Source organism: Budorcas taxicolor, chromosome 6, assembly GCF_023091745.1.
Source record: "Budorcas taxicolor isolate Tak-1 chromosome 6, Takin1.1, whole genome shotgun sequence".
NCBI classification, from domain to species: Eukaryota; Metazoa; Chordata; class Mammalia; order Artiodactyla; family Bovidae; genus Budorcas; species Budorcas taxicolor.
Window position 1 is genome coordinate 97,190,204 of NC_068915.1, and position 23,435 is coordinate 97,213,638.

The window sequence follows — 23,435 nt, forward strand, 5'->3', positions numbered from 1 at the left end:
GATGGTGTGGACCACTTCAAGAAGCAGTAGATTCCTCATTGTTAGAAATGTTCAAGCAGGTGCAAATATCCAGTTACAAAGTAAGTAAGTTGTAGAGATGCAGTATACAACATAGTGATTAGAGTTAATAATGCTGTATCGTATATCTGAAGACTGTGAAGAGAGCAGATCTTAAAAGGTCTCATCACAAGAAAAAAACTTGCTCAACTGCGATGGATGTCAGCAAGACTCACCGTGGTGCCCGTTTCTCAGTATACACAAACACTCAGCTGACGTGTTGTCTTCGTTGTTTAGTCACTAAATCACGTCCGACTCTTTTGCGACCCCATGGAGTGTGGCTCACCAGGCTCTTCTGTCCGTGGGATTCTCCAGGCAGGAATACTGGAGTGGGTTTTTGCCATTCCCTTCTCCAGAGGATCTTCCTGACTCAGGGCTCAAACCCGCATCTCCTGCATTGGTGGGCTTATCCTTTGCCATTGAGCCAGGGGGAGACCAATACGTTGCATAACTCCGTCTAACACAATGTTATGTATCAATTTTGTCTCAATTTAAAAAAAGACTATACTCTTCCATTGTAGAAATAGATATATTAAAAAAAAGTTTTTCCCCTCCCTTGGTATCTCATGTCCCAGAGAAAACCTTTGTAACCTGTTATGTCCATATTCTCTTAGATTTCCTGTTATCTGTTTAGATAGTCCCCAAAATATGATTACCCTGTGTTTTCATTTCTTATTTAAAGAATGTGATTGGTTCTTAGGACCCATCAAGCGACTTGATTTTCCTTTGTTTTTTATCCTCTGGGATTAATACAGAAATAATAGGTCACCAATATTGTCTTTGTGTTGTTTAACTCTCTGCCTGGAAAATGTTAAATTCTCAAATCCTGTAAATCATTTGCACCCTGTGGTCCCTTTGGAAAGCTTTTAAAATAGTTTCTTTAAATAGCTGTAGTACTCTAAGTACCACCCATTACCTTTTTATTGCCCATTTTCTTCAAAGGAGACGTGAGTAAATATAGCAACAATTTTATTTTTATTGATTCTATAACCTTTTCATTAAAACAGCCACTTGATAATAAAGCAAATCCATATCTAGACTTCTAAACATTTATGAGGCAACTTCTTTAATTAGATCTTCAGCAATGTTGTGGCCCTTAATGGAGCTCTTTCAGAATGCTATCAGTGGGCTGTGTAGAGTAATATAAACTGCTGCTTGCATAGCACCCCGACTAGCATTTAGTAGGATTTATTGATAATCATAGTCCCCTGAAAGGCAAATACTGTCGTTTAGTTCTATAGCCTTTTGTCATGTGTGTGTTAGTGTCTTGGTCGTGTCCAGCTTATTGCGACCCCATGGACTGTAGCCCACTAGGTTCCTCTATCCATGGGATTCTCCAGACAAATATACTGGAGTGGGTTGCGATGCCCTCTTTCAGGGGATCTTGCTGACCCAGGGATTGAGCCCAGGTCTCCTGCATTGCAGAGAGATTCTTTACCATCTGAGCCACCAGGGAAACCCCTTTTGTCGTGAAAGTGAAAGTCGCTCAGTCATGTCTGACTCTTTGTGACCCCATGGAGTATACAGTCCATGGAATTCTCCAGGCCAGAATACTGGAGTGGGTAGCCTTTCCCTTCTCCAGGGGATCTTCCCAACCCAGGGATTGTACCCAGGTCTCCTGCATTGTAGGTGAATTCTTTACCAGCTGAGCCACCAGGGAAGCCTTATACATACTGCTAAACTGTAACAACCCTTTAGGTGCCTGGTAGACTAAAAATACTTACATGTTTGTAGAATCCTGGGTTCATTACAGCATTTTTTTTCATATTGTAGAGTTGTGAAATGGTCTATAAGTGGATTATAACTGAAGTTAAAGAATTTATCATTGCTGTTCTCGAATTACTTTTAAAGCCTGAAATTTTTCAGTGGGGAGGTTTGGGCGATAAGCATTAGCTTTATTTATTTATTTTTTGGCCATGCTGTGTGGCACTGCAGGATCCTAGTTCCTTGATCAGGGGTTGAACTCGTGCCCCCTTGCAGTGTAAGCAGAGTCTTGACTGGGTCGCCAGGGAAGTCCCACTACCCGCTTTAAAAAATTTGTTTTTAGAACATTCTTACTTGGTACCATTTTGTTTTTCAAGGCCAAACTTGGCAGTTACTCCAGGTGCCTCTTGATTTCCTACTTTTGTATTCCAGTCCCCAATGATGAATAGGACATCTCTTTTTGGTGTTAATTCTAGGAGGTCTTCTGGATCTTCATAGAACCGATCAACTTCAGCTTCTTTAGCATCAGCGGTTGGGGCATAGACTTGAATTACTGTGATGTTTAATGACTTGCCTTAGAAATGAACTGAGGTCATTCTGTCATTTTTGAGGTTGCACCCGAGTACTGCATTTTGGACTCTTACTGATTATGAGGGCTACTCTGTTTATTCTATGGGATTCTTGCCCATAGTAGTAGATATAATGGTCATCTGAATTAAATTTGCCCATTCCCGTCCAGTTTCAGTTCACTGATTTCTAGGATGTCAGTATTTGTTCTTACCATCTCCTGCTTGACCACGTCCAGTTTACCTTGATTCATGGACCTAACATTCCACGTTCCCATGCAGTGCTGTTCTTTGCAGCATCGGATTTTACTTCCATCACCACATCACAGCTGAGCATCATTTCCGCTTTGGCCCAGACGCTACGTTCTTTCTGGGGCTGTTAGTAGTTCTCCTCTGCTGTTCCCCGGTAGCATATTGAACATCTTCCAACCTGGGGGACTCATCTTTCGGTGTCCTATCTTTTTGTCCTTTTACACAGTTCATGAGGTTCTCGTGGCAGGTATAATGGAGTGGTTTGCCACTCTCCCCTTCTCCATTCCATCCTCCTCCTCCATCTTACCTGAAAAACCCATGTGCGGGTCAGGAAGCAAGTTAGAACCCCAAATGGAGCAGCTGATGGTTCAAGATCGAGAAAAGTGTACGACAGCGCTGTCAGCTGTCACCCTGTTTGTAACCTATACACTGAGCACATCATGAGAAATGCCAGGCTAGAATCAAGATAGGCGGGAGAAACGTCAACAACCTCAGGTATGCGGATGATACCACTCTAATGGCAGAAAGCGAAGAGGAACTAAAGAGCCTCTTGATGAGAGTGAAGGAGAGAGTGAAAGAGCCAGCTTAAAATTAGATATTAGTTAAAAATCTGAGACCGTGGTATCTGGCCCCATTACTTCATGCAAATAGAAGGGGAAGAGGTGGATGTAATGACAGATTTCCTCTTCCTGGGCTCTGAAATCTTTGCAGATGGTGACTACAGCCATAAAATCTGAAGATGATTGCTTCTTGGCAGGAAAGCTATGACAGACCTAGATAGTGTGTTGAGACATTACTCTGCCGACAAAGGTCCGTATAGTCAAGGCTATGGTCTTCCCACTGGTCATGTATGGTTCTGAGACCTGGACCCTAAAAGAGGCAGAATGCCACAGAATTGAGGCCTTCAAAATGTGGTGCTGGAGAAGACTCCTGCAAGTCTCTTGGACCTCAAGGAGATCAAACCAGCCAAGGGAAATCAACCCTGAATACTTGTTGGAAGGACTGATTCTGAAGCTGAAGCTCTAGTATTTTGGTCATCTGATACAAACAGTCAACTCTTTGGAAAAGTCCCTGATGCCAGGAAAGATGGAGGGCAGAAGGAGAAGAGAGCATCAGAGGATGAGGTTGCTGGTTGGCATCACCAATGCAATGGACATGAACGTGGGCAAACTTCAGAAGATGGTGAGGGACAGGGAGGCCTGACTGCAAGGAGATCCAACCAGTCCATTCTGAAGGAGATCAGCCCTGGGATTTCTTTGGAGGGAATGATGCTGAAGCTGAAACTCCAGTACTTTGGCCACCTCATGCGAAGAGTTGACTCATTGGAAAAGACTCTGATGCTGGGAGGGATTGGGGGCAGGAGGAGAAGGGGACGACCGAGGATGAGATGGCTGGATGGCATCACTGACTCGATGGACGTGAGTCTGAGTGAACTCCGGGAGTTGGTGATGGACAGGGAGGCCTGGTGTGCTGCGATTCATGGGGTCGCAAAGAGTCGGAGACGACTGAGCGACTGAACTGAACTGAAGTATGTTGAAAGAAAGGATAAAATCTTCACAGTTTAGTTATTTGCCCCATGTACTTTTATGTTGTACAGTAACACTCACACTAAAATAGACTGTTCAGCCTGCTAACCTCCCAATTCCAGTTACCCTGAGTTCTAACTTCATTGTCTACCTTTGTGTGCTTAGTCAGTGCAGAGGGGAGTTTTACGTATAGAGGAAAGAGGCAGATTGGATGCTCAGAAATTCTAAAGTCGATTCTAATTTCTGAAGCTTCTCCTAAACAGGATCGCTTGAAATCTGGACCTTTTATTTCTGTGAGTTCTCCGAGGAAAAGGTCTGTACAGAAATGTCTGGTGGCACTTCCCTGTTGGTTCAGTGGTTGGGACTCTGTGCTTCCACCGCAGAGGGTCCGGGTTTGATCCCTGGTCTGGGAACTAAGACCCCACATGCCGAGCAGCCAAAAAGTAAATAAAAATAAATATAATGAGAAACGTGTGGCACTCAGTAAGTCCTCAGTAGATGTTGAAGGAATGAATTGGTTATTTTTGTGATTTGTTCTCTGGGGACTTCTCTGCTATCATTTGTCACTAAATTGGGGTAAAGGTGATGTTGCTGTGTTAAAATGTTTGTGCTGGAGTATATAATTAATGGTAAGGAACTGGGTGTTTTCATCTGTCTAATTACCTCTAGTGACCACAGTGACTCTGCTTGGTATTATCATCGCCATTTAGCACATGAGAAAGTAGGCTCAAAGAGGATAAGTTACTCAAACACGGTTAGTGAAAGAAAGAGGTAGAACCCTGGTTTGGCATACTGCCCGGGGTCTGTACCTGCTCTCAGGATTAACAGGCTCTTGATGAATTGTTTTTGGTACCAATAAAGCTGGATATAGGAAATTCGATTTTGTGGAGCCCAAGGAGTATAGCACTGTATGTGTTTAAAAAGCCTTTGAGGACTTCCAACTCTGAGTGGCCCTGAATCTGACCAAAACTTTTCCCTGGGGAGTATTTTCAGTTGCTCAGAAGTTGGGGAATAATGGAGGCAGGATGCTGGAGGAGAAGGACCGGATGAGAAAGGTGTAGCATGAGGGATCAGAGTTGGTTTGTTTTTTCAATTGTAACACATTTAAAATAAGCAAGGATAAAGACTAGTGCAATAACTGTGCACCCACTACAAAGCTAACTAAACTTTCATATGATGCTTATTTCAGATCTTAAAGAAAGAAATCATTACAGCTATACCTGAAGCCCTTGGTACATCCCACTTTGTAGTGGTTTTATTCATATGTTAGAGTTTCTGTTCATATTGATAAATACAAAATTTTAGTACATTCATTGTTAACTGCTAAGTAATGTTATAGAGTGTGAATATGTGCTTATATTCTCTAGCTGATGATGGTTTAGGATGTTTCCATTAATTTGCAGCCTCCCCAGTGTGACAGTAAGCACTTTTTTTGCTTTCCTCTCTGCACATGTGTGTCTGCCTAGGAGAGGAAGAGCTCTGTGTGTGCACCTTGCTTCTGCCACATCTTCTCAGATGGCACTCTCTCAAGTAAGGGCTGGTTTACAGTCCTGCCATGGTGCATGCGTGCAGGAGAGATGCTAAGCCAGAGAAAGGAAGGCATGAGGAGGAACATCCTGGGAAAACTTGACTATTTAAAGAAAATCAGAAATATATGGGAAAGGGTAAAGATTGCCTGCCAATGCAGGAAACACGAGTTCAGTCCCTGGGTCGGGAAGATCCCCTGGAGAAGGAGATGGCTACCCACTCCAGTGTTCTTCCCTGGAGAATTCCATAGACAGGGGAGCCTGGCGGGCTACAGTCCATGGGGTCGCAGAGTTGGATATGCCTGAGTGACTAACACTTTCCCTGGCAGTCTAGTGGTTAGGACTCTGTCTTCCAGTGCAGGGGATGCAGATTTGGTCCCTGGATGGGGAACCAAGATCCCACATACCACAGGGTGTGGCTAAAAAAACCCCAACACAGCATTGTAAATCAACTATATGTCAATAAAAGGTTTTTTTTTTTTTTAAGAAATATATCAGTACAGTAAAAGGAATCTCTTGCAGAAAAAAAAGCTATTAATCTTAGCTTATTTTCCTTCTTTAAGATCAAGAATGAGTTTTTATTGAGCTTAAACAAAGCTTTTATGTCAAATATGCTGAAAATTTTGCCTGATCACACTGTTTGTATGCTTCAGAATCTGCTGAGTGCCACCGGAATGCCACATGAGAACAAACGAAACTGAATGACTTCTTTGTTTTTACTGGGGCAGGTGAAATTTGAATAACATAGTATGAAGAGTCCTACCATTTTAAAAAAGAAAAAAACCCGTAATAATTTTCTTGTGTTGTGTATTTTCATTTGGGAGTGCAATTTAAGTTGAACTTAGAATTGAGTCTTCTGAAATTAAAAAAAAAATCTGGTTATGGAGCCAAGCTTTTGTTCTAGTCAGAAAAATTCTATACCCACCAAAAAAAAAAACCAAAAACCCACATGGTTTTGTTCACAACAATCTGTTAACTATGTCCTAATCATATCATCCCTTGTTAGCAGGAAATGAAAAGTCTACTAGCTTCCTTTTTTTGTTTTTCAATTGAAGAATCACAAACTTACAATATTAAATCAGTTTCAGGTGTACAATGTAGTGATTTAATATTTCTGTACATTACAAAATGATCACCATGATTAGTTTCCATCTGTCACCATACAAAGTTATTACATTAATATTGACTGTATTTCCTATGCTGTTCAGTACTTCCTCATTTATTTGATAACTGGAAGTTTGTACCTCTTAATTCTCTCCATCTTTGTTGCCCATCCTCCACCCCCTCCCCTTCAACCAGCATCTTTCTTCTCTTTTTGCCCTTGTTCACTCTTGTAGTAGTATTACTAGTTAAAATCTCACAATCCAGAAGTAATAAGGAGGAAGTGGGAAGGGAGGGAGAGGACACAGATAGTGGTTTTCAGCACCACGCTGGGTGGCGGGCTGGTACTAGCTAGCACTAATCTGCAGAAGCCAGGCATTCTGTCAGGCACAATGACCCTGTAATGGCACGTGCTGGCGCTTCATGAATTGGAGCCCATTCTTATTTTATGGTAAGTGAGTCTGCTTTGCAGGGACGAGGATTGCTTTTCTTCAGGGCTTCTGCACATTCCCAGGTGATGCAGAAACATTTGAAAACCCCCCGGCTTCTGTCAGGTGACCCTACCGGAGCCTTTTCCTACCCACACCATTCTCTGTGTGGAATCCTCCTCTCGTCTTCTCCGAATTAAGCCTATCTTCTTTTGGTGGGTCTCAGACTTCTTATTCTCAAGAGTTCTTTGTATACTTAACATTTACTGAGGACCCAACTTCCCCGGTGGTCCAATGGTTAGGAGTCCACCTTCCAATGCAGGGGACGTGAGTTCAAGCCCTGACTGGGGGACTGTGATCCCATATGGCTCAGGGAAAGCCTAAGACCCACAACCGAGACCCAACACAGCCAAATAAAAATAATAAATATTTTTTTTAAATTACTGAGGCCCCAAAGAGCTTTTATGTGAGTTATACTGATCAACATTTACCATATTAGCAGTTGAAACAGAAATTTAAAAATACTGATTCATTTTAAACAATAAGCCCCTTTACTTTGTTAACATTAGTAAATAATATATGTGTGTGTGCACTGTTGTGTCCGACTCTGTGTGACACTGTGGACCATAGCCTGCCAGGCTCCTGTGTCCATGGACTTGTCCAGGCAAGAGTACCAGAGTGGGTCGCCACGCCCTCCTCCAGGGGATCTTCCCAACCCAGGGTTGATCCCACATCTCTTACACCTCCTGCATTGGCAGGTGGATTCTTTACCACTAGTGCCACCTGGGAAGCCCCAATAAATAATACATTTTTATGAAAAATATTCCCATTCTTTTGGAAAATGTGGCTAGAAGACTGTTTTAGACAGTGTTTTGCATTTTATAAACTGGCTAGGAAGATGGCTGGATTCTCGTCTACATTGGGTCTCTTGTAGCATCACTCATTGGTAAAGTGGAAAAGGCAAATGATCTTAGTGTTTTTATGAGAATAGTTTGACCTCATGGAGCCCCCTAAAAGGGTTCCCAGACCCCCAGGACTGAATCTCGCTTTGAGGATCAGTGCTTTAAATCTCAGTTCTGGGGTCACTTCTCCAGCAAAGCCTTCCCTGACCTCCCTCACAGGTCAGACTTTCCTGTTTTATGCCTTAATATTACCCCTCTCGTTTGTACTGTTTATTAAAGTACCATCTTTAATGTTCTGTTTCTGCTACTTGGCTCCTTGAGATTCAGGATCCTGTATGGGTTTTGCTCACAATTATATCCTTAGCCCTTATGCAAGGGCCTGCCCCTGTGCTGGGTATTCAGGACATGTTTGAATAAATAAATGAGTAAATCAGTTTAAATAAGCAGACTTCTTGGGTTCAACTTGATTATAGACTTTCCCTTGAAATGTAAGGCCTTGTCTGAATTGTCTACCTGGTGTCTGCATTCACGGCTTCTGTTCATTTCCTTTTTTTTCCAGGCTGATCCTTGCTAAAACTGTTGCAGAGCCATCACGCCCTGGGTCTGCCAAGCATTCTGTTCATGCTCTGTCCTACCCATTGCACCGCATTATACTTCCCCCACCCCCCTCACTAATTTTTTAAAAGTAGTATACATCTTTTTAAAATCTATTTATTTACTTGGCTTCACTGGGTCTTGGTTGCTCCATGTGGACTCTAGTTCCCTGACCTGGAATCAAAACCGGGCCCCGTGCATCGAGAGCATGGTGTTTTAGCCACTAGACCACCAGAGAAGTCTCTTTATTTATTAAAAAAATTCTCTAAAGAAAGATGATCATGAGATTATCATTATTTTTATTTTGTTTCTGTATTTTCCAAAATTTCTGTGAACAGACCTGTGTTAATTCTCAGATGAGAAAAGAGGGTTATTACACCTGGAGGTAATGTATCACAGTGTAGCTGAGGAAGGTTCATGACCCCATCTGTGACTATTTGCATACTCCTCACTCCATCGTAACCACCAATTTAGTATCTGTTTTAGATATTTGCCTTTTTTGTCATTTCATTTTAAATGGACTCATACCGAATATGGTTATGTGTCATGTTTCTCTTACTTAGCATGATGTTTCTGAGGTTCATCCATGCAGTAGCATGTATCAATATTCTGTTGTATGAATTTTCTGTTTACCCATTTGCCAGTTGATTGATGGCCATTTGGATTGTTTCCACTTTTTCACTAGTGTGACTCATTTCCTGGTGACTTGAATACTAAAGAATCTTCCTGCAATGCAGGAGACCCAGGTTTCATCCCTGAGTCAGGAAGATTCCCTGCAGAAGGGAATGGCTACCCACTCCAGTATTCTTGCCTGGAGAATGCCATGGACAGAGGAGCCTGGTGGCTGCAGTCCATGGGGTCACAAACAGTTGGACACGCCTGAGTGACTGACACTTCCACTTTTTCATGACACATTCACATCCAATTCTTGTGAACAGTTTTCATTTCTCTTGGGATGGAACATTCAATGGAATCATTGGGTCATATCATAAGCTGTTGAACTTTTAAAGAAACTGCCAGACTCCTTTATAGAGTGACTGCATCGTTTTATTCCCCCCCCACCCCCGCCCGGCGCCCCCACCCCAACTAGATTCTTGAGAAACTTATTGAGAAAAGGGATTGTGACTTGTTTATCTTTTCAGTTCCCTTCTCCATGGCCCACTAGCCCGTCTTAGCATATGCGTGCATGCTAAGTTGCTTCAGTTGTGTCCGACTCTGTGTGACCCTATGGACTGTAGCCTGCCAGGCTCCTCTGTCCATGGGGTTCTCTAGGCAAGAATACTGGAGTGGGTTGCCATGCCCTCCTCCAGGAGATCTTCCCTACCCAGGGATTGAACTCATGTTTCCTGCATTGACAGGCAGGTTCTTCACCACTAGCGCCACTTGGGAAGCCCCACTTAGCGTATCGTTGACACTTAATTTTTATCAAATGTGTCACATTGGGTTTGAAAAGACACACATGCTACAATTACACGTAAATATAAAAATTTTGACCTAAGAGAAATCACATTCCCAGTGCATGGGTTACTTACAGGTTCTTTATTTCTCAGTTGTTTTCCATCTCAGAACGTATAGGGTGGATGGTGTGGAGGAGTAGAAAGAAAGTCCAAGAGGGAGGGGATATATATACTCATACGCATATGACTGATTCACTTTGTTGTGCAGAAGACACTAACATAACATAATTTAAAAAAAAACATACATAGGCTATTCTGTAGGTATTCTGATTTCCAAACAGGAATTACGGTGATGAGGTATTTTTAAAGTCAGGTATTTTTAAAGGGTTTGTTACATGTGGACATCTTTCTGCCAGCAGATATTTGTTTTGTCCAGGTCCCAGGCACTGCAGTGTAAACTGGATAGTCTTGATCCCTGCCCTCGAGGACGTGTGGTCTAGCCATCTGGTTTAGGAGTCAGCTGACTTTTTCTGTAAAGGACTAAATACTAAATGTTGAGATTTGAAGGCCATATGTTCTTGGTTACAAGTATTCGCCTTCGCATTGTGACCCCAGAGTGGCCACAGACACCCAGTAAACTAGTGAGTGTGGCCATATTCCAATACAACTTCGTTTACAAAAACGAGAGGAGATTGAATTTGGCACATGGGCTGCAGGTGCTGACTCTTGATCTAGTTCATCTGTTTCTCTAACCCTTCTGTCCAGAGCAGCAATTTTCATATTTTCAATGAAACTTTCAGTGTCTTATTTGCTAGACTTAGGTGAGGTGAGATTGTTGAAGAACTTGATCTCATGCAAACAACTAAAAGCTAATGCTTGTTTTTTTCTTTTGCACTTTTATCTAGGACATTTTGTTTCCTTACGTGAAAGAAAATGTTAAAGAGTATCTGCAGACACATTGGGAAGAAGAGGAGTGCCAACAGGATGTCAATCTTTTGAGGAAACAGGTTGGGACGTTTCTGTTCCCTTGCTTCTACATTCCCAAGAGTGTTAGAGCCACAGATGCCTGAAGGCTTAGAATATGCTCTGGGCTTATTTTAAAATAAGCGCTCTAGATTCACGGAGCGTGGAAGTTGCCGTGACTTGTCTGCTTAGGAATCCACATAATTAAACGGCCAGATCATGGCAGTTCATTGTCTCCACAGTCGCCTCTTTCTGGAGCTGTTTCAGTTGCATACACATATCACGTATTTATAAAACTAAGTCATTTCTGGGTGGCATGCAGAAGGGTCTTGTGCCATTTCATCACATTTTCCACGAATGTCTCCTTGTGACCGCACTTCATCACCTCATTCTCCACTGCCTCCTCCCCACGGCATAGGGCCCTGCTGCCCGGCCACAGAACTCCTGGGCCCACACCTCTCACCCCAGCTCACTCTCGGCCCAGTCGTCTTTTTTTTAATTAAACATTTTTAAATCTATTATTTATTTTATTTTGTGGCTGCACTGGGTCTTCACTGCTGTACAGGCTTTTCTCTAGTTGCAGTGAGCAGGGGCTACTCTCTAGCTGTGGTGCGAGAGCTGCTCACTGCAGTGGCAACTTCTCTTGTTGCAGAGCAGGGGCTTTACGGTGCGTGGGCTTCAGTCGGCGCATCTCCCGGGCTCTGGAGCGCAGGCTCGATAGTTGTGGCTTACAGGCTTAGTTACTCCCTGGCACGTGGGCTCCTCCTGACCAGGGATCAAACCCGTGCCTCCTGCATTGGCAGGCGGATTCTTTACCACTGAGCCACCGGGGATGCCCGTCCGCCCAGTCCCTATGCCTGCCTTCCGTTCACATGCTCTGTTCTGCTCTGACTCCTACCACTGTGCTCTGTGGAACTCTTCTTCTGTTGTTTTTCTTGTTAAAACTGCTTCACTGGGAAAGGTCTTACATACTCTGCAGAGCAAACGCTCTGGCAATTCTTTTTGGACTTGATTTTCTACATGGGACAATGTGGGAGGCTGTGTAAGTTCTTCATGTTAGGAGTTTGGATTGAAGAGAATCACACACTTTGGGGCATGGGGCGTTTGGGTTTGTTAAATTTTCCACATAACTCAGGGTTAGTCTGAAACATTCCCCTCTTCACCTTTTTTGGTGTCTCAGCGCTTCTTGTGGAAACATGTATTCCCCCATTGTAGTACATGAATCATTGCGTCTTTAGGGGTTGGGCATACACATTGTCACAGGCTCAGTAGCTATTAGGGTTTGCAAGATGTGGGCTGATTGCAGGAGATTGTATGTAAACCAACCCCAGGCATTGCATCACTAGTTTCTTTTCATTGAATTCTAGGCATAAACTTAAGATTTTCTTGATTTCTTCCGTAGTTAGTTATAGTGCAGAGAAAATGATCGGATTTAACTGAAGCCCTGGTTTGGTCCTAGTAGGTTTGATCCTAGTAAGTGAATCAACAAACCAGGTCTTATTATAACATTTTATCATTTTGTGCTCTTTGTTCTCACATGCAGCATGCCTCTTGGCTTAAGTTTCAGCTTTAGTGATACAGGAAAGCTGTTGTAAACTTATTAATTATAATCCACTGTTTTTTAGGAATCATTCATTTCAGTCCCAAAGCCTAGGATTCTTTAATTTGTGATGGTGCTCGGAGCACATGGTAGCTGGGGAAAGTTGGTCTGCTAGTTTTCAGGTATCGTGTAAGGGATCTCGTCACAGATTTCGTGTTGTTGATGACTTTTTAAGGCTGAAGAGGACTCCCACCTGGATGGGGCTGTCCCGATCCCAGCAGCCTCTGGTAGCGGGGCGGACGACCCGCGGTGGATGATCCAGGCCGTGGTGGATAACGTGTACTGGCAGATGTCCCTGGACCGGAAGACCACGGCGCTGAAGCAGCTGCAGGGCCACATGTGGAGGGCGGCGTTCAAGGCTGGGCACATGAAGGCAGAGTGCGTAGCTCCTCAAGAGAGTCTCAACACTCCCTCCACCCCTAAAGCGAATGCACTTTCCACTAGTTTTCTCTCTCAGTGCAAGTTGCACGACTTGCAAAGTAGCTAAAAAATCAGCATTCTTTTTACTCCAACGAGTGAGTGTGTGTTTTTTTTTTTTCCCCAAACCTGGGATAAATTTAGTTCACCCAGCTAAATTGCCCGGGCCTATATCTGGCTTGGTGTGGTGGTTGGAAACTTTTAACCCCAGGCTTAGAAAATGGCGACTCCCTTGAGCTCAGTCATACCCGATCCTTGGGGTATGAGTGACGGCGCCGTTGGGTGGTTCCCGGGACTGTGAGGATTACCTGCTTCTGCTCTGTTGGAGAAGCAAGATGCTGTGAAATGATGCACCTGCCACTGCGAGGTTCCTCAGTCAGCAGTGCCACTTTTCCACAGACCCTGGGGTCAGAGCACTCCTGCCGGAGGAACCTCGTGAGTCCTGAACTGCGAAGAGAGTCTTAGTAAGTCACATCTATTAGGATTTTAGGGCATTGCCTGATGTAAAGCCTATGATCCAAGACAGTTACTAGCTGCTTATATTTCTTTTTTCTGTCGATTGAGATGCCATTCCTTTAGGTGCTTTACAAGGTGGCTTCCACCTTTTAAGGATGCTTGAGAATTTCAGGATAGGCCAGTGATGTGGAAGTCAACATCAGTCAGTTCACAGTGTAAAACACCCAGAGGAGTGGAGCCAGGAGACCATGTCACAGGAGTCAGCCCTGCCTTCTCACAGAGTTAGTTCCTTAATTATAAAACCAAGAGCTTGAAATAAATCAGCTTAGACTTCTAAGCCCTGCTTTGGAGCAATATCAGTCTGTAGATTCAACATAGAATAGTCCTGCCTCTGAGTGAAAAGTAACATATGCAGTAACTCAGAATTATGGGAACTGGTTTTGAACTAAATCGTTGATCCCTTTCCTTCAGTTTGTGTAATATATTGAGTTGTGTTTCATCCAGCAGATGACTTCTCTGACATTTTCCAGGTGATCCTTTATAACAGACTGGTTACACCTCCCAAGTTTCTTGTGCTTCTCTCTTCACCCATTTCCTCTGATGTTCCCTCCCTGAACAGAACAGAGAATTGGTGAACAAGTTAGTGTCAGGACCCAGAAAACCAGACACAACGCTTTGCTGATTAGCAAATGTGAGGCGGTACATGTCTCTTAACTGATTTGTTCCATAATTTTTTCCTGTAGAGTAAAACTTAAAGTTTTCTTAGTTCTCAAGAAATGTAGTTCTGTTTTCTAGCTAATCGAAGACAAATAGCTTTGATCCTCCAATTTTTTTTCTTTTTTTAGTTGTTGGACTACAGATCTTTCTAAAAGTATTTCTGTGCTTTCTTAAGGCACACTGGACATAACCTTTTCTAGTCATGAGCTAATCAAAGATTACACAGCAGTACAATATTACTTTTTTGCTTTTTTGCATTCCTTAGGGCTTCAAACACTTGCTTTCTTATTTTATCTCTCTGTCCATAATCACTTTTTACTGTCATTAGGGTGACTGTGTGTCAAAAACTCTTCCCCTTTCCACTGAAACTGCTTCTAATCTGTGACTGTGGCACTCTGGGGACACGCTCATGACATCTGCAGGAGCTCACAGCCTCGTGGAGTGCTTTCCCTGGTGTCCGTTTGTACACAAATAGAGAAACTCGTGGCAGCTGTGTGATTGGTTTTCATCCGGCTGGAATAACCTCTTGCTGCACTTTGCCTCCGTGTTCTTCCCTCTAGGTTCTTTGAAGACGTGGTTCCGGCTGTCAGGAAGTGGCGAGAGGCTGGAATGAAGGTATATGTCTATTCTTCAGGGAGTGTGGAGGCGCAGAAACTATTATTTGGGCATTCTACAGAGGGGGACATTCTTGAGGTAGGTGGCCCGATTACTTTGTGTTTTGGACACCATCAAAGCATAAAAAGAGTGACTCTGAGTGCTACAGTTAGAAACTAAGTCAGCATTAGGTAATTGCCTTTACATATGTGGTACAAGTTGGAAAAAGTGGAAAAAACGGGGAATACATTATGGAAGGGTGAACTGTAGCCATGGTCCCAGGCTTTGTACCACTTTGTAAGAAGTTCTTACACTTAGCTGCCTGTAAGGAACCAGGGAAGTTTGTTAAGGATGTAGATCCCTGGGCCCCACTTCGTGGCACATCTTCACGCAGAAGGTCTGGGGTGAGGGTCATGCGTGTGCATTTAAAAATATCCACCCCACGTGATTCTGGTGACTAGTATTAAAACTAGCTATATGTATCCACATATGTATATAGATCAACCTATCTAGCTATATATCCATCCACATACACATTTATTTATTGCAGTTAGATAAGACCTCTGAGTTAGCTTATAAACCAGCTATCTTGTCATTATTAGAAAATTGTCAGCCCAGAGGAAGGGAAACCGATGGCTTTTGGTTGTTGAAGGTGTCAGGTAAGATGTATGATCAGTTCAGTTCAGTTCAGTCACTCAGTCGTGTCCGACTCTGCGACACCATGAATTGCAGCACGCCAGGCCTCCCTGTCCATCACCAGCTCCCAGAGTTCACTCAGACTCATATCCATCGAGTCATTGATGCCATCCAGCCATCTCATCCTCTGTCGTCCCCTTCTCCTCCTGCCCCCAATCCCTCCCAGCATCAGAATCTTTTCCAATAAGTCAACTCTTCGCATGAGGTGGCCAAAGTACTGGAGTTTCAGCTTCAGCGTCATTCCTTCCAAAGAAATCCCAGGGCTGATATTCAGAATGGACTGGTTGGATCTCCTTTGTGGTGGTGGTGTAGTCGCTAAGTCATGTCCAGCTCTGGCGACCCCGTGTGGGGTAGCCCGCCAGACTCCTCTGTCTGTGGGACTTCCAGGAAAGAAATACTGGAGTGGGTTGCCATTTCCTTCTCCAGGGGATCTTCCTGACCCTGGGTCTCAGAAAAGGGCACACAGACTTCTTGAGTGCCTGAGAGGACACGGTGGTTTCATTTGTTTCCAGTACTTTGGAGACAGATTTTATTTTAGCAGAATCCTCATTCTTCTCGAAGAGAACTGGCCATGTTATTGCACAAAATAATTTAAGGCCACCTATGAACGCTTCTTGTACCTGAGAAAGGCCTGGCTACCTTTTCTTTCCCACTGTCTCTGCGCCCCCTGGTGGACAGGATGGTCATTAGGAAAGGGAAAGACATGCTGAGTAACTGAATACAGGCCAAACTTAATGTTACCCAATGATTTACTCAGCTAGCTATTTTTTTTTAAATAAATATTTATTGACCCTTTACCATATGCAGAGAAAGGTTTGGCTTTGGAGATTGTCACAGTCTCATTTTACCTTCCTTCTTTTCATCTCAGTTCTAAATCAAATATGCTTTCATTGATAAAACCCTTTCATTGGTAACTAGTCTCCTCTGAATACAAATTTAAGCTTCTTTTCTGCTATCTCTGATAAAACAATCAGGTCATAGGAGACAGGACATAATTACCTACTAGGTTCAGTAATGAATATTCTCCACTTGCTCATTGTGAGACAGACTTGAGAAAGAAAATATACAAAACCATTCTTAACTTGAAAAATCATAATATTAGTACACCTTAATTTCTCTGAGTGATTGTTTTTAGTTTGAGGGTTTTTAGTTAGGCTTATCTTTAGTTTGTGTAAAGTTCTGAAAATATTCAAGAGATCACATTATATAATGTGTGTGTGCTCAGTCGTATCCAGCTCTTTGTGACCCCGTGGACTGTAGCCCACCAGGCTTTTCTGTCCATGGGATTTCCCAGGCAAGAATACTGGAGCAGGTTGCCATTTCCTCCTCCAGGGGATCTTTCTGACCCAGGGACCGAACCTGCAGTTCCTTCATTGGCAGGTGGATTCCTTGCCAGTGAGCTACCTGGGAAGCCTGCCACTATTACTGCTCAAAAATGCTAGATAAAATACTGGGTTGGATATAATTTCAAAATGTCTTATTTAGAAAATCAAAGTTTCTTGGAAGTAAGATAACAGCTTACTAATAATTATGGCAGGTTAGAGAAATCCGTTCATGCTGGCATCAAAAGGACAATGTGGAGAACCTTGTCATCAGAGGTGAAACCCAGTCCATAGGTTGTTTGAGTGCATATAGTATTATAATGGTAGAAAGTAGGGCATATATCGGAGAAGGCAATGGCACCCCACTCCAGTACTGCTGCCTGGAAAATCCCATGGACGGAGGAGCCTGGAAGGCTGCAGTCCATGGGGTTGCTGAGGGTCGGACATGACTGAGTGACTTCACTTTCACTTTTCACTTTCATGCACTGGAGAAGGAAATGGCAACCCACTCCAGTGTTCTTGCCTGGAGAATCCCAGGGACAGGGGAGCCTGGTGGGCTGCCGTCTCGGGTCGCACAGAGTTGGACACGACTGAAGCGACTTAGCAGCAGCAGCAGCAGGACATATATTTGTAAAAGACTTTGGGTATACAATTGAAAATGAAAGAAAGCTGAAAAGATTACAGAATGATCTTACATACATTGAATCAGTAGTTTTCTTCTTCCAGATGTTTATTTCTATAGAACCTTACTTTATTTTTCATAGCCTCCACAAAGTTCTCTAGGAAGTAGACCTACAGGGAATATTTCTTGAGTGGATGAAGTGACTATGATTGTTGAGTATTTCAAAGAAAAGGGATGAGAACCAGAGGGGCTGGGTTGCACATGTGCTCGTAGCATCTTTGTTTCTCCTCCTGTGTGTTCAGCTTGTGGATGGTCACTTTGATACCAAGATTGGACACAAAGTGGAGAGTGAGAGTTACCGAAAGATCGCCAGCAGCATTGGCTGTTCAACCAACAACATCTTGTTTCTGACGGATGTTTCCCGAGGTGAGTAATCTGACTTCTTGCATTGCACACTCCAGGGTGGGAGCTGAGCCTGGCACTGGAAACACTTTGCCTTCATAAAGAAGGTTTCAATGGGGAGCTATGAGAAATGAGACAGGTCTCTAAAGGAAGCAGTGCAAGTAGATGCTTACAGACAAGACTTGCCCGGTGGTGATCTTGGTAAGAGATGTAATGTAAACAGTCATTGACCTGTGACAAGTCCCACGTGGACAGTGACGACTCAGCTTGGTTGAGAATCTGGGTTGCTGGTCAAGAGGACTGTGCTTGAGGCAGGGGTGCTTGGGAACTGTGCTTGGAAACTCGGGGTGCATGGAAGGCAGCGCCTCTGCTGCTGAGTGAATGCATCTGAGGAGGGGAGTGTGGAGCACTGTTTCTCTGGGAGGTGACAGTCCTTTCACAGAAGGTGGGAACATAGAAGAGACAGCTCTGCCCCATTGACTCTTAGTGCTTAGAGTGAAAGTTTGCGAGTCGCTCAGTCATGTCCAACTCTTTGCGACCCATGGACTGACTGTAGCCTGCCGGGCTCCTCTCTATCCATGGGGATTCTTCAGGCAAGAATATTGGAGTGGCTTGCCATTCCCTTCTCTAGAGGATTTTCCCGATCCACGGATCAAGCCCAGATCTCTTGCATTGCAGGCAGATTTTTCACCATCTGAGCCATGAGGGAAGCCTGTCACTGTTTAATTAATGCACTCTGTTGCTCTGTTTCCCACCGGTTGAGAAACTACTGGGGATTCTTATTACAGCAGATCTGAATTCCAGAGAGCGCATTTCGGATTCTTGCCCTGTCTGCCTGTCTCTGGCCGCAGGCCTGAGTCCCGTCTCTACTCCTCCCCTGTTTGCACGTGGATTTTACGTCCACGTGCAGCGCCGCCGCTCTTGCCAGTTTTCCTTCCTTGAAATTTCCTCACACTCTGTGCAGAGGAGTCATTTGTTAAATTGCAGGTCCTAATTCAGTAGTTGCACATCGAGGACCTGAGTCATTGCATTTTAAACAAGGTTCTAGGTGATTGCCACACTGCTGGTCCGGGGACCACTCAGCGGTAGTGCTCTGGAGCAGGAGTTGATAGTAGTGTTCTGTAAAGGGCCAGACAGTAAATATTTTAGGCTTTGCAGGCCATGCCGCTATTCAACTCTGGTCTTCGAAGTGCAGAAGCAGCCATAGGCAGTACAGAAGTGAGTGGGCCTGGCTGTTTCCAGTAAAATTATTTACAGTAACAAGCGGTAGGCCATCATTTGCTGACCTGCGTTCTAGAGCATAGACCATAGAGGCTGACACACGATTTCAAACTGTAGCTCTGCCTCTGGCTAGCTGTCAGTTTTCGTATCTGTAGAATGGGGATGGTCATATAGTGCTAATTACCTAAGGGCTGTTGGAAGGATTAAGACGGGAACGGAAGCTCCATGAAGACAAGACCTTCGTTTTGTTCCTGTTTCTGGTCTTAGCGTAGTACCTGGCACATAGTAGCTGCTAATTTAATGTAAGGTATTAGCTATTATCTTTCAGATAGAAACAAAAGGAGGAGGGGATTGTAACCCAAGACATGTTGGAGATAGTAGCCCATGCAATATGTAGCTTATTTGGTTTCATTTGACTAGTCCTGTTTGTTTGTTTGTTTGTTTGGGTCTTTGTTGCTTTACTTGGGCTTCCTCTAGTGGCGGCGAGTGGGGGCTACTCTAGTTACGTGCGCGGGCTTCTCACTGCAGGAGCTTCTCGTTGCAGAGCACCAGCTCTAGAGTGTACAGGCCCAGTAGCCGTGGCATACGGGCTTAGCTGCCCTGCGCCACGTGGAATCTTCCTGGATCAGGGATCAAATTCATGGCCCCTGCATTGACAGGCAGATTCTTGACCACTGGACCACCAGGGAAGTTCTGACTAGTCCTGTTTTTATTTCTACCCATCCATGCGGTGGGCGTTCTTGGTGGGTCAGATGGTAGAGAATCTGCCTGCAATGTGAGAGACCTGGGTTCAGTCCCTGGTTGGGGAAGATCCCGTGGAAGAGGGCATGGCGACCCACTGCAGTGTTCTTGCCTGGAGAATCCCCATGGACAAAGGAGCCTGGTGGGCTGTGGGGTTGGAAGGAGTCGGATATGACTGAGTGACTAAGCATATCCATGCTGTCACTGATCTTAAAGCACTCATAGTCCACTGAGAAGAGAGACAGCAGGTAATACGTGTCAGGTCAGATTATCCTGTGCATGCGTAGTCGCTTCAGTCATGTCCGACTTTTGGCGACCCTACGGACTGTAGCCCTCCAGACTCTGTCCATCGGATTCTCCAGGCAAGAATAGTGGAGTGAGCTGCCGTTTCCTGCTCCAGGGGATCTTCCCAACCCAGGGATCGGACCCCCGTCTCTAATGTCTCCTGCATTGGCAGGTGGGTTCTTTACCACTAGTGCCACTTGAGATGTCCCTCATATTGTCCTGATGGAACTAAATACAAGGAGCACCTAGGATGCTCTAATACAGATGGTGGTGGCTCTAGAAGATAGAATACTTGAGCTGAATTTCGAAGAGAAAGAATCCGCCAGGCAAAAATGGTGGGCAGTCTAGCCAGGGGTTAGGACGTCTTTGGGCTCCAGGTATAAGTAGGTATTTTAGCCTGATTAGATCCTGGGGTTCCATTTGTCCCATATCTGTTTAACTGGAATTATTCCTGACAGCCTGCCCTCTGGGAAACAGCTCAGGTCTCTGGAGGACTGATGGGAGGGAACGGAAGAAAGCTGTCGGCAGGACATGGCTCTGTCTTTGTGCTTTCATAAGCACTTAATAAAGCTCAGAAGTCTAGGAGACACCATCCTCCTGGTCTGTCAGTGCAGTTACGTATTTGAAAAAAATGTTTTATGGAAAAATTTAAAGCTATTAAAAACAATAATTCCACCCCCATGTGCCTATTCTTCTTTTTTTGTTTTTTTTTAAGATTATTTAGTTATTTGGCTGTGTTGGGACTTAGTTGCAGCATGTGGGATCTAGCTCCCTAGCCAGGGATCGAGCCCTGGCCCCCGCACTGGGAGCTCGGAGGCTTAGCCACTGGACCGCCAGGGAAGTCCCCCATGTGCCTGTTTTTTAGCTTCAACAATTACAGAATTTGGACCAGACTTCTTTCTTTTTTAAGAATTTTTTTTTTTTTGAGACAAACCCTTTTTTTTATTCAAGTAAGTCTTTGTTGAATTTCTTAACTATATTGCTTCAGTTTTATTGTGTTGGTGTTTTTGGCCACAAGGCATGTGAGATCTTAGCTTCCTGACCGAGGATCGAACCCCCTCCACTGGAAGGCAAAGTCTTAACCCCTGGACCATTAGGGAAGTCCCGAGACTTGTTTCTTGCATGCCCCCCTCCCTCTGATCGCTTTGAAGCAAATCCCAAGCATCCTGTCCTGCTGTTTCCGATACGTCTTTTGCTTCTCGCAGAGGCTGGCGCTGCTGAGGAGGCGGACGTGCATGTAGCTGTGGTGGTAAGACCAGGCAACGCAGGGCTAACTGATGACGAGAAGACCCACTTCAGCCTCATCACCTCCTTCAGTGAGCTGTGCCTGCCCTCCTCAGCCTAGAGGAGGGACCCGAGGGAGACCAGACTGTCTCCACAGCGTCATCCCTGTCGTCTGGTTTCATTCTAATGGTGAAAGGCATCTGCTTGAAAAATACAGATAAACACACACGGAAGGTTTGTTAAGTGTGTGCATGTTCAAATTTCCTTCCACAAGCACATAGTGGAAAAAAAGAATCTCAGTTCAGTGAAAAGGAAACTTATTTTAAAGATGCTCTATATGTAGACATTGTTTGGGACCACAACTCTAACCCTTATGCAGGGCGACGTATAGTTGAGAGAAGAAGTTATGACTGAACAGGTCAAATGTGTTAATGTTTATTAAGTCATGGATCGAAATAGATTGGTTTGAGTGGTTTCTCAGAAGCCTTGTTATTTTGAAACTAGAAGTATTTCAAAGACATTCCTAATAATAATCTACTTCCCCTTTTAAATTGTGAGTTTAAGATTACAACAACCTAATTTGAAACTATTAATCTCTCTGTTTACAAATGACAAAGCTATTTGTTGTTTGTTTCTGCTCCAGAAGAGAGCAGAGTTGGGAAAGAAAATGCATGTGAGTCTTGATTAACCAAGTGTTTATTACTTAAGAAACTTGCTGATCACTGTGGTACCCATAGCAAGCAGTTGTCTTACCAGTGGAAAAGATGCACTAATGTAACAGCTAAAATAGAAGTGTGCTTCCTAAGGTTTAACCAAACAGCCCTAATCCTGCCTGTTGTTACAGATTTCAGAGATGCCCAGCTAACTACTTCTTAGCACAGTTTGAGAACAGATGTTAATTCCTGTTTACTCTTAAAAAATAAATGGTTTACTGAAATTTGTCCAAAAGACCTAGAGCCCTGATATCTAATATGAAATGGATACAAGAAATGTAAATTTTATAACAGCTTTATTTATCCTGGTTCAGCCTAATGGGATGTCATGTCAGTTTCATGTGATTAATAAAAGCATTTTCTTCTTCACTCAGTTTTATGGAAGCTTGCTTACTGCCAGAAGCAGAGAAGTAGCTGAAGAGAGACTGGATAAATCAGAATTTTAGTTTAGCTTTTGCTTTAATTTTGAGTGTGTGTTTGTGATATGGGTGTTTATGTGTGTATGCATTTTAATGGAATGCCAGTAGAAAATCATTGACTATTATTTGAGATATATATATATATATATATATATGTAACCTTGCTGCTGCTGCTGCTGCTAAGTCGCTTCAGTCGTGTCCGACTCTGTGCGACCCCATAGACGGCAGCCCACCAGCCTCCCCCATCCCTGGGATTCTCCAGGCAAGAACACTGGAGTGGGTTGCCATTTCCTTCTCCAGTGCATAAAAGTGAAAAGTGGAAGTGAAGTCACTCAGTTGTGTCCAACTCCTAGCGACCCCATGGACTGCAGCCCACCAGGCTCCTCCGTCCATAGGATTTTCCAGGCAAGAGTACTGGAGTGGGGTGCCATTGCCTTCTCTGATATGTAACCTTAGTAGTTATTATTTCACTTGGATAGTAAACATTCAAGAAATAAGTGGATTTCTTAAGATTTTTGAGAATCTTATGTTTGAGGTATATAAGATAATGCCTGAAGGAGGCAACTGTTCTCCTAATCAAGAAAAATGATTCTGGAGTAATAATTTTAGTAGGCTTGCAAATAGGAGAGGACAGGGAACATAAAAGGTTTTATGTCAATAGTTTCTATGTTGTAGTTAAGAAATCTAAGGACTGTGAAGATATTGTTCAGTCGCTCAGTCATGTCCGACTCTGTGACCCCCTGAACTGCAGCACGCCAGGCTTCCCTGTTCTTCACCATCTCCTGGACTACGCTCAAACTTGTGTCCATTGAGTCAGTAATGCCATCCAACTATCTCATCCTCTGTCGTCCCCTTCTCCTCTTGCCATCAGTCTTTCCCAGCATCAGGGTCTTTGCAAGATATGTGAAGATATAGAAGAGTTACTACTATAAGTAAATCTTAGAAATGGGAGTAATTTGTAAGTGTTAGTAAAGCTACAAATGGTAATTA

The 23,435-nt window shown here is 43.8% G+C and overlaps 1 protein-coding gene across 1 annotated transcript in view; it reads left to right on the plus strand.

Moving 5' to 3' along the window:
- ENOPH1 (enolase-phosphatase 1) overlaps window positions 1-22,386 on the plus strand; it is a 36,459-nt gene extending 14,073 nt beyond the window's left edge. The window contains exons 2-6 of the mRNA XM_052642076.1: window positions 10,959-11,060; window positions 12,792-12,994; window positions 14,767-14,899; window positions 17,743-17,866; window positions 21,295-22,386. Of these exons, the coding sequence (XP_052498036.1) occupies window positions 10,959-11,060; window positions 12,792-12,994; window positions 14,767-14,899; window positions 17,743-17,866; window positions 21,295-21,434 (702 nt within the window). The 3' untranslated portion in view covers window positions 21,435-22,386. The remainder of the gene's footprint in view (window positions 1-10,958; window positions 11,061-12,791; window positions 12,995-14,766; window positions 14,900-17,742; window positions 17,867-21,294) is intronic.
- Window positions 22,387-23,435: the final 1,049 nt, after the last annotated feature.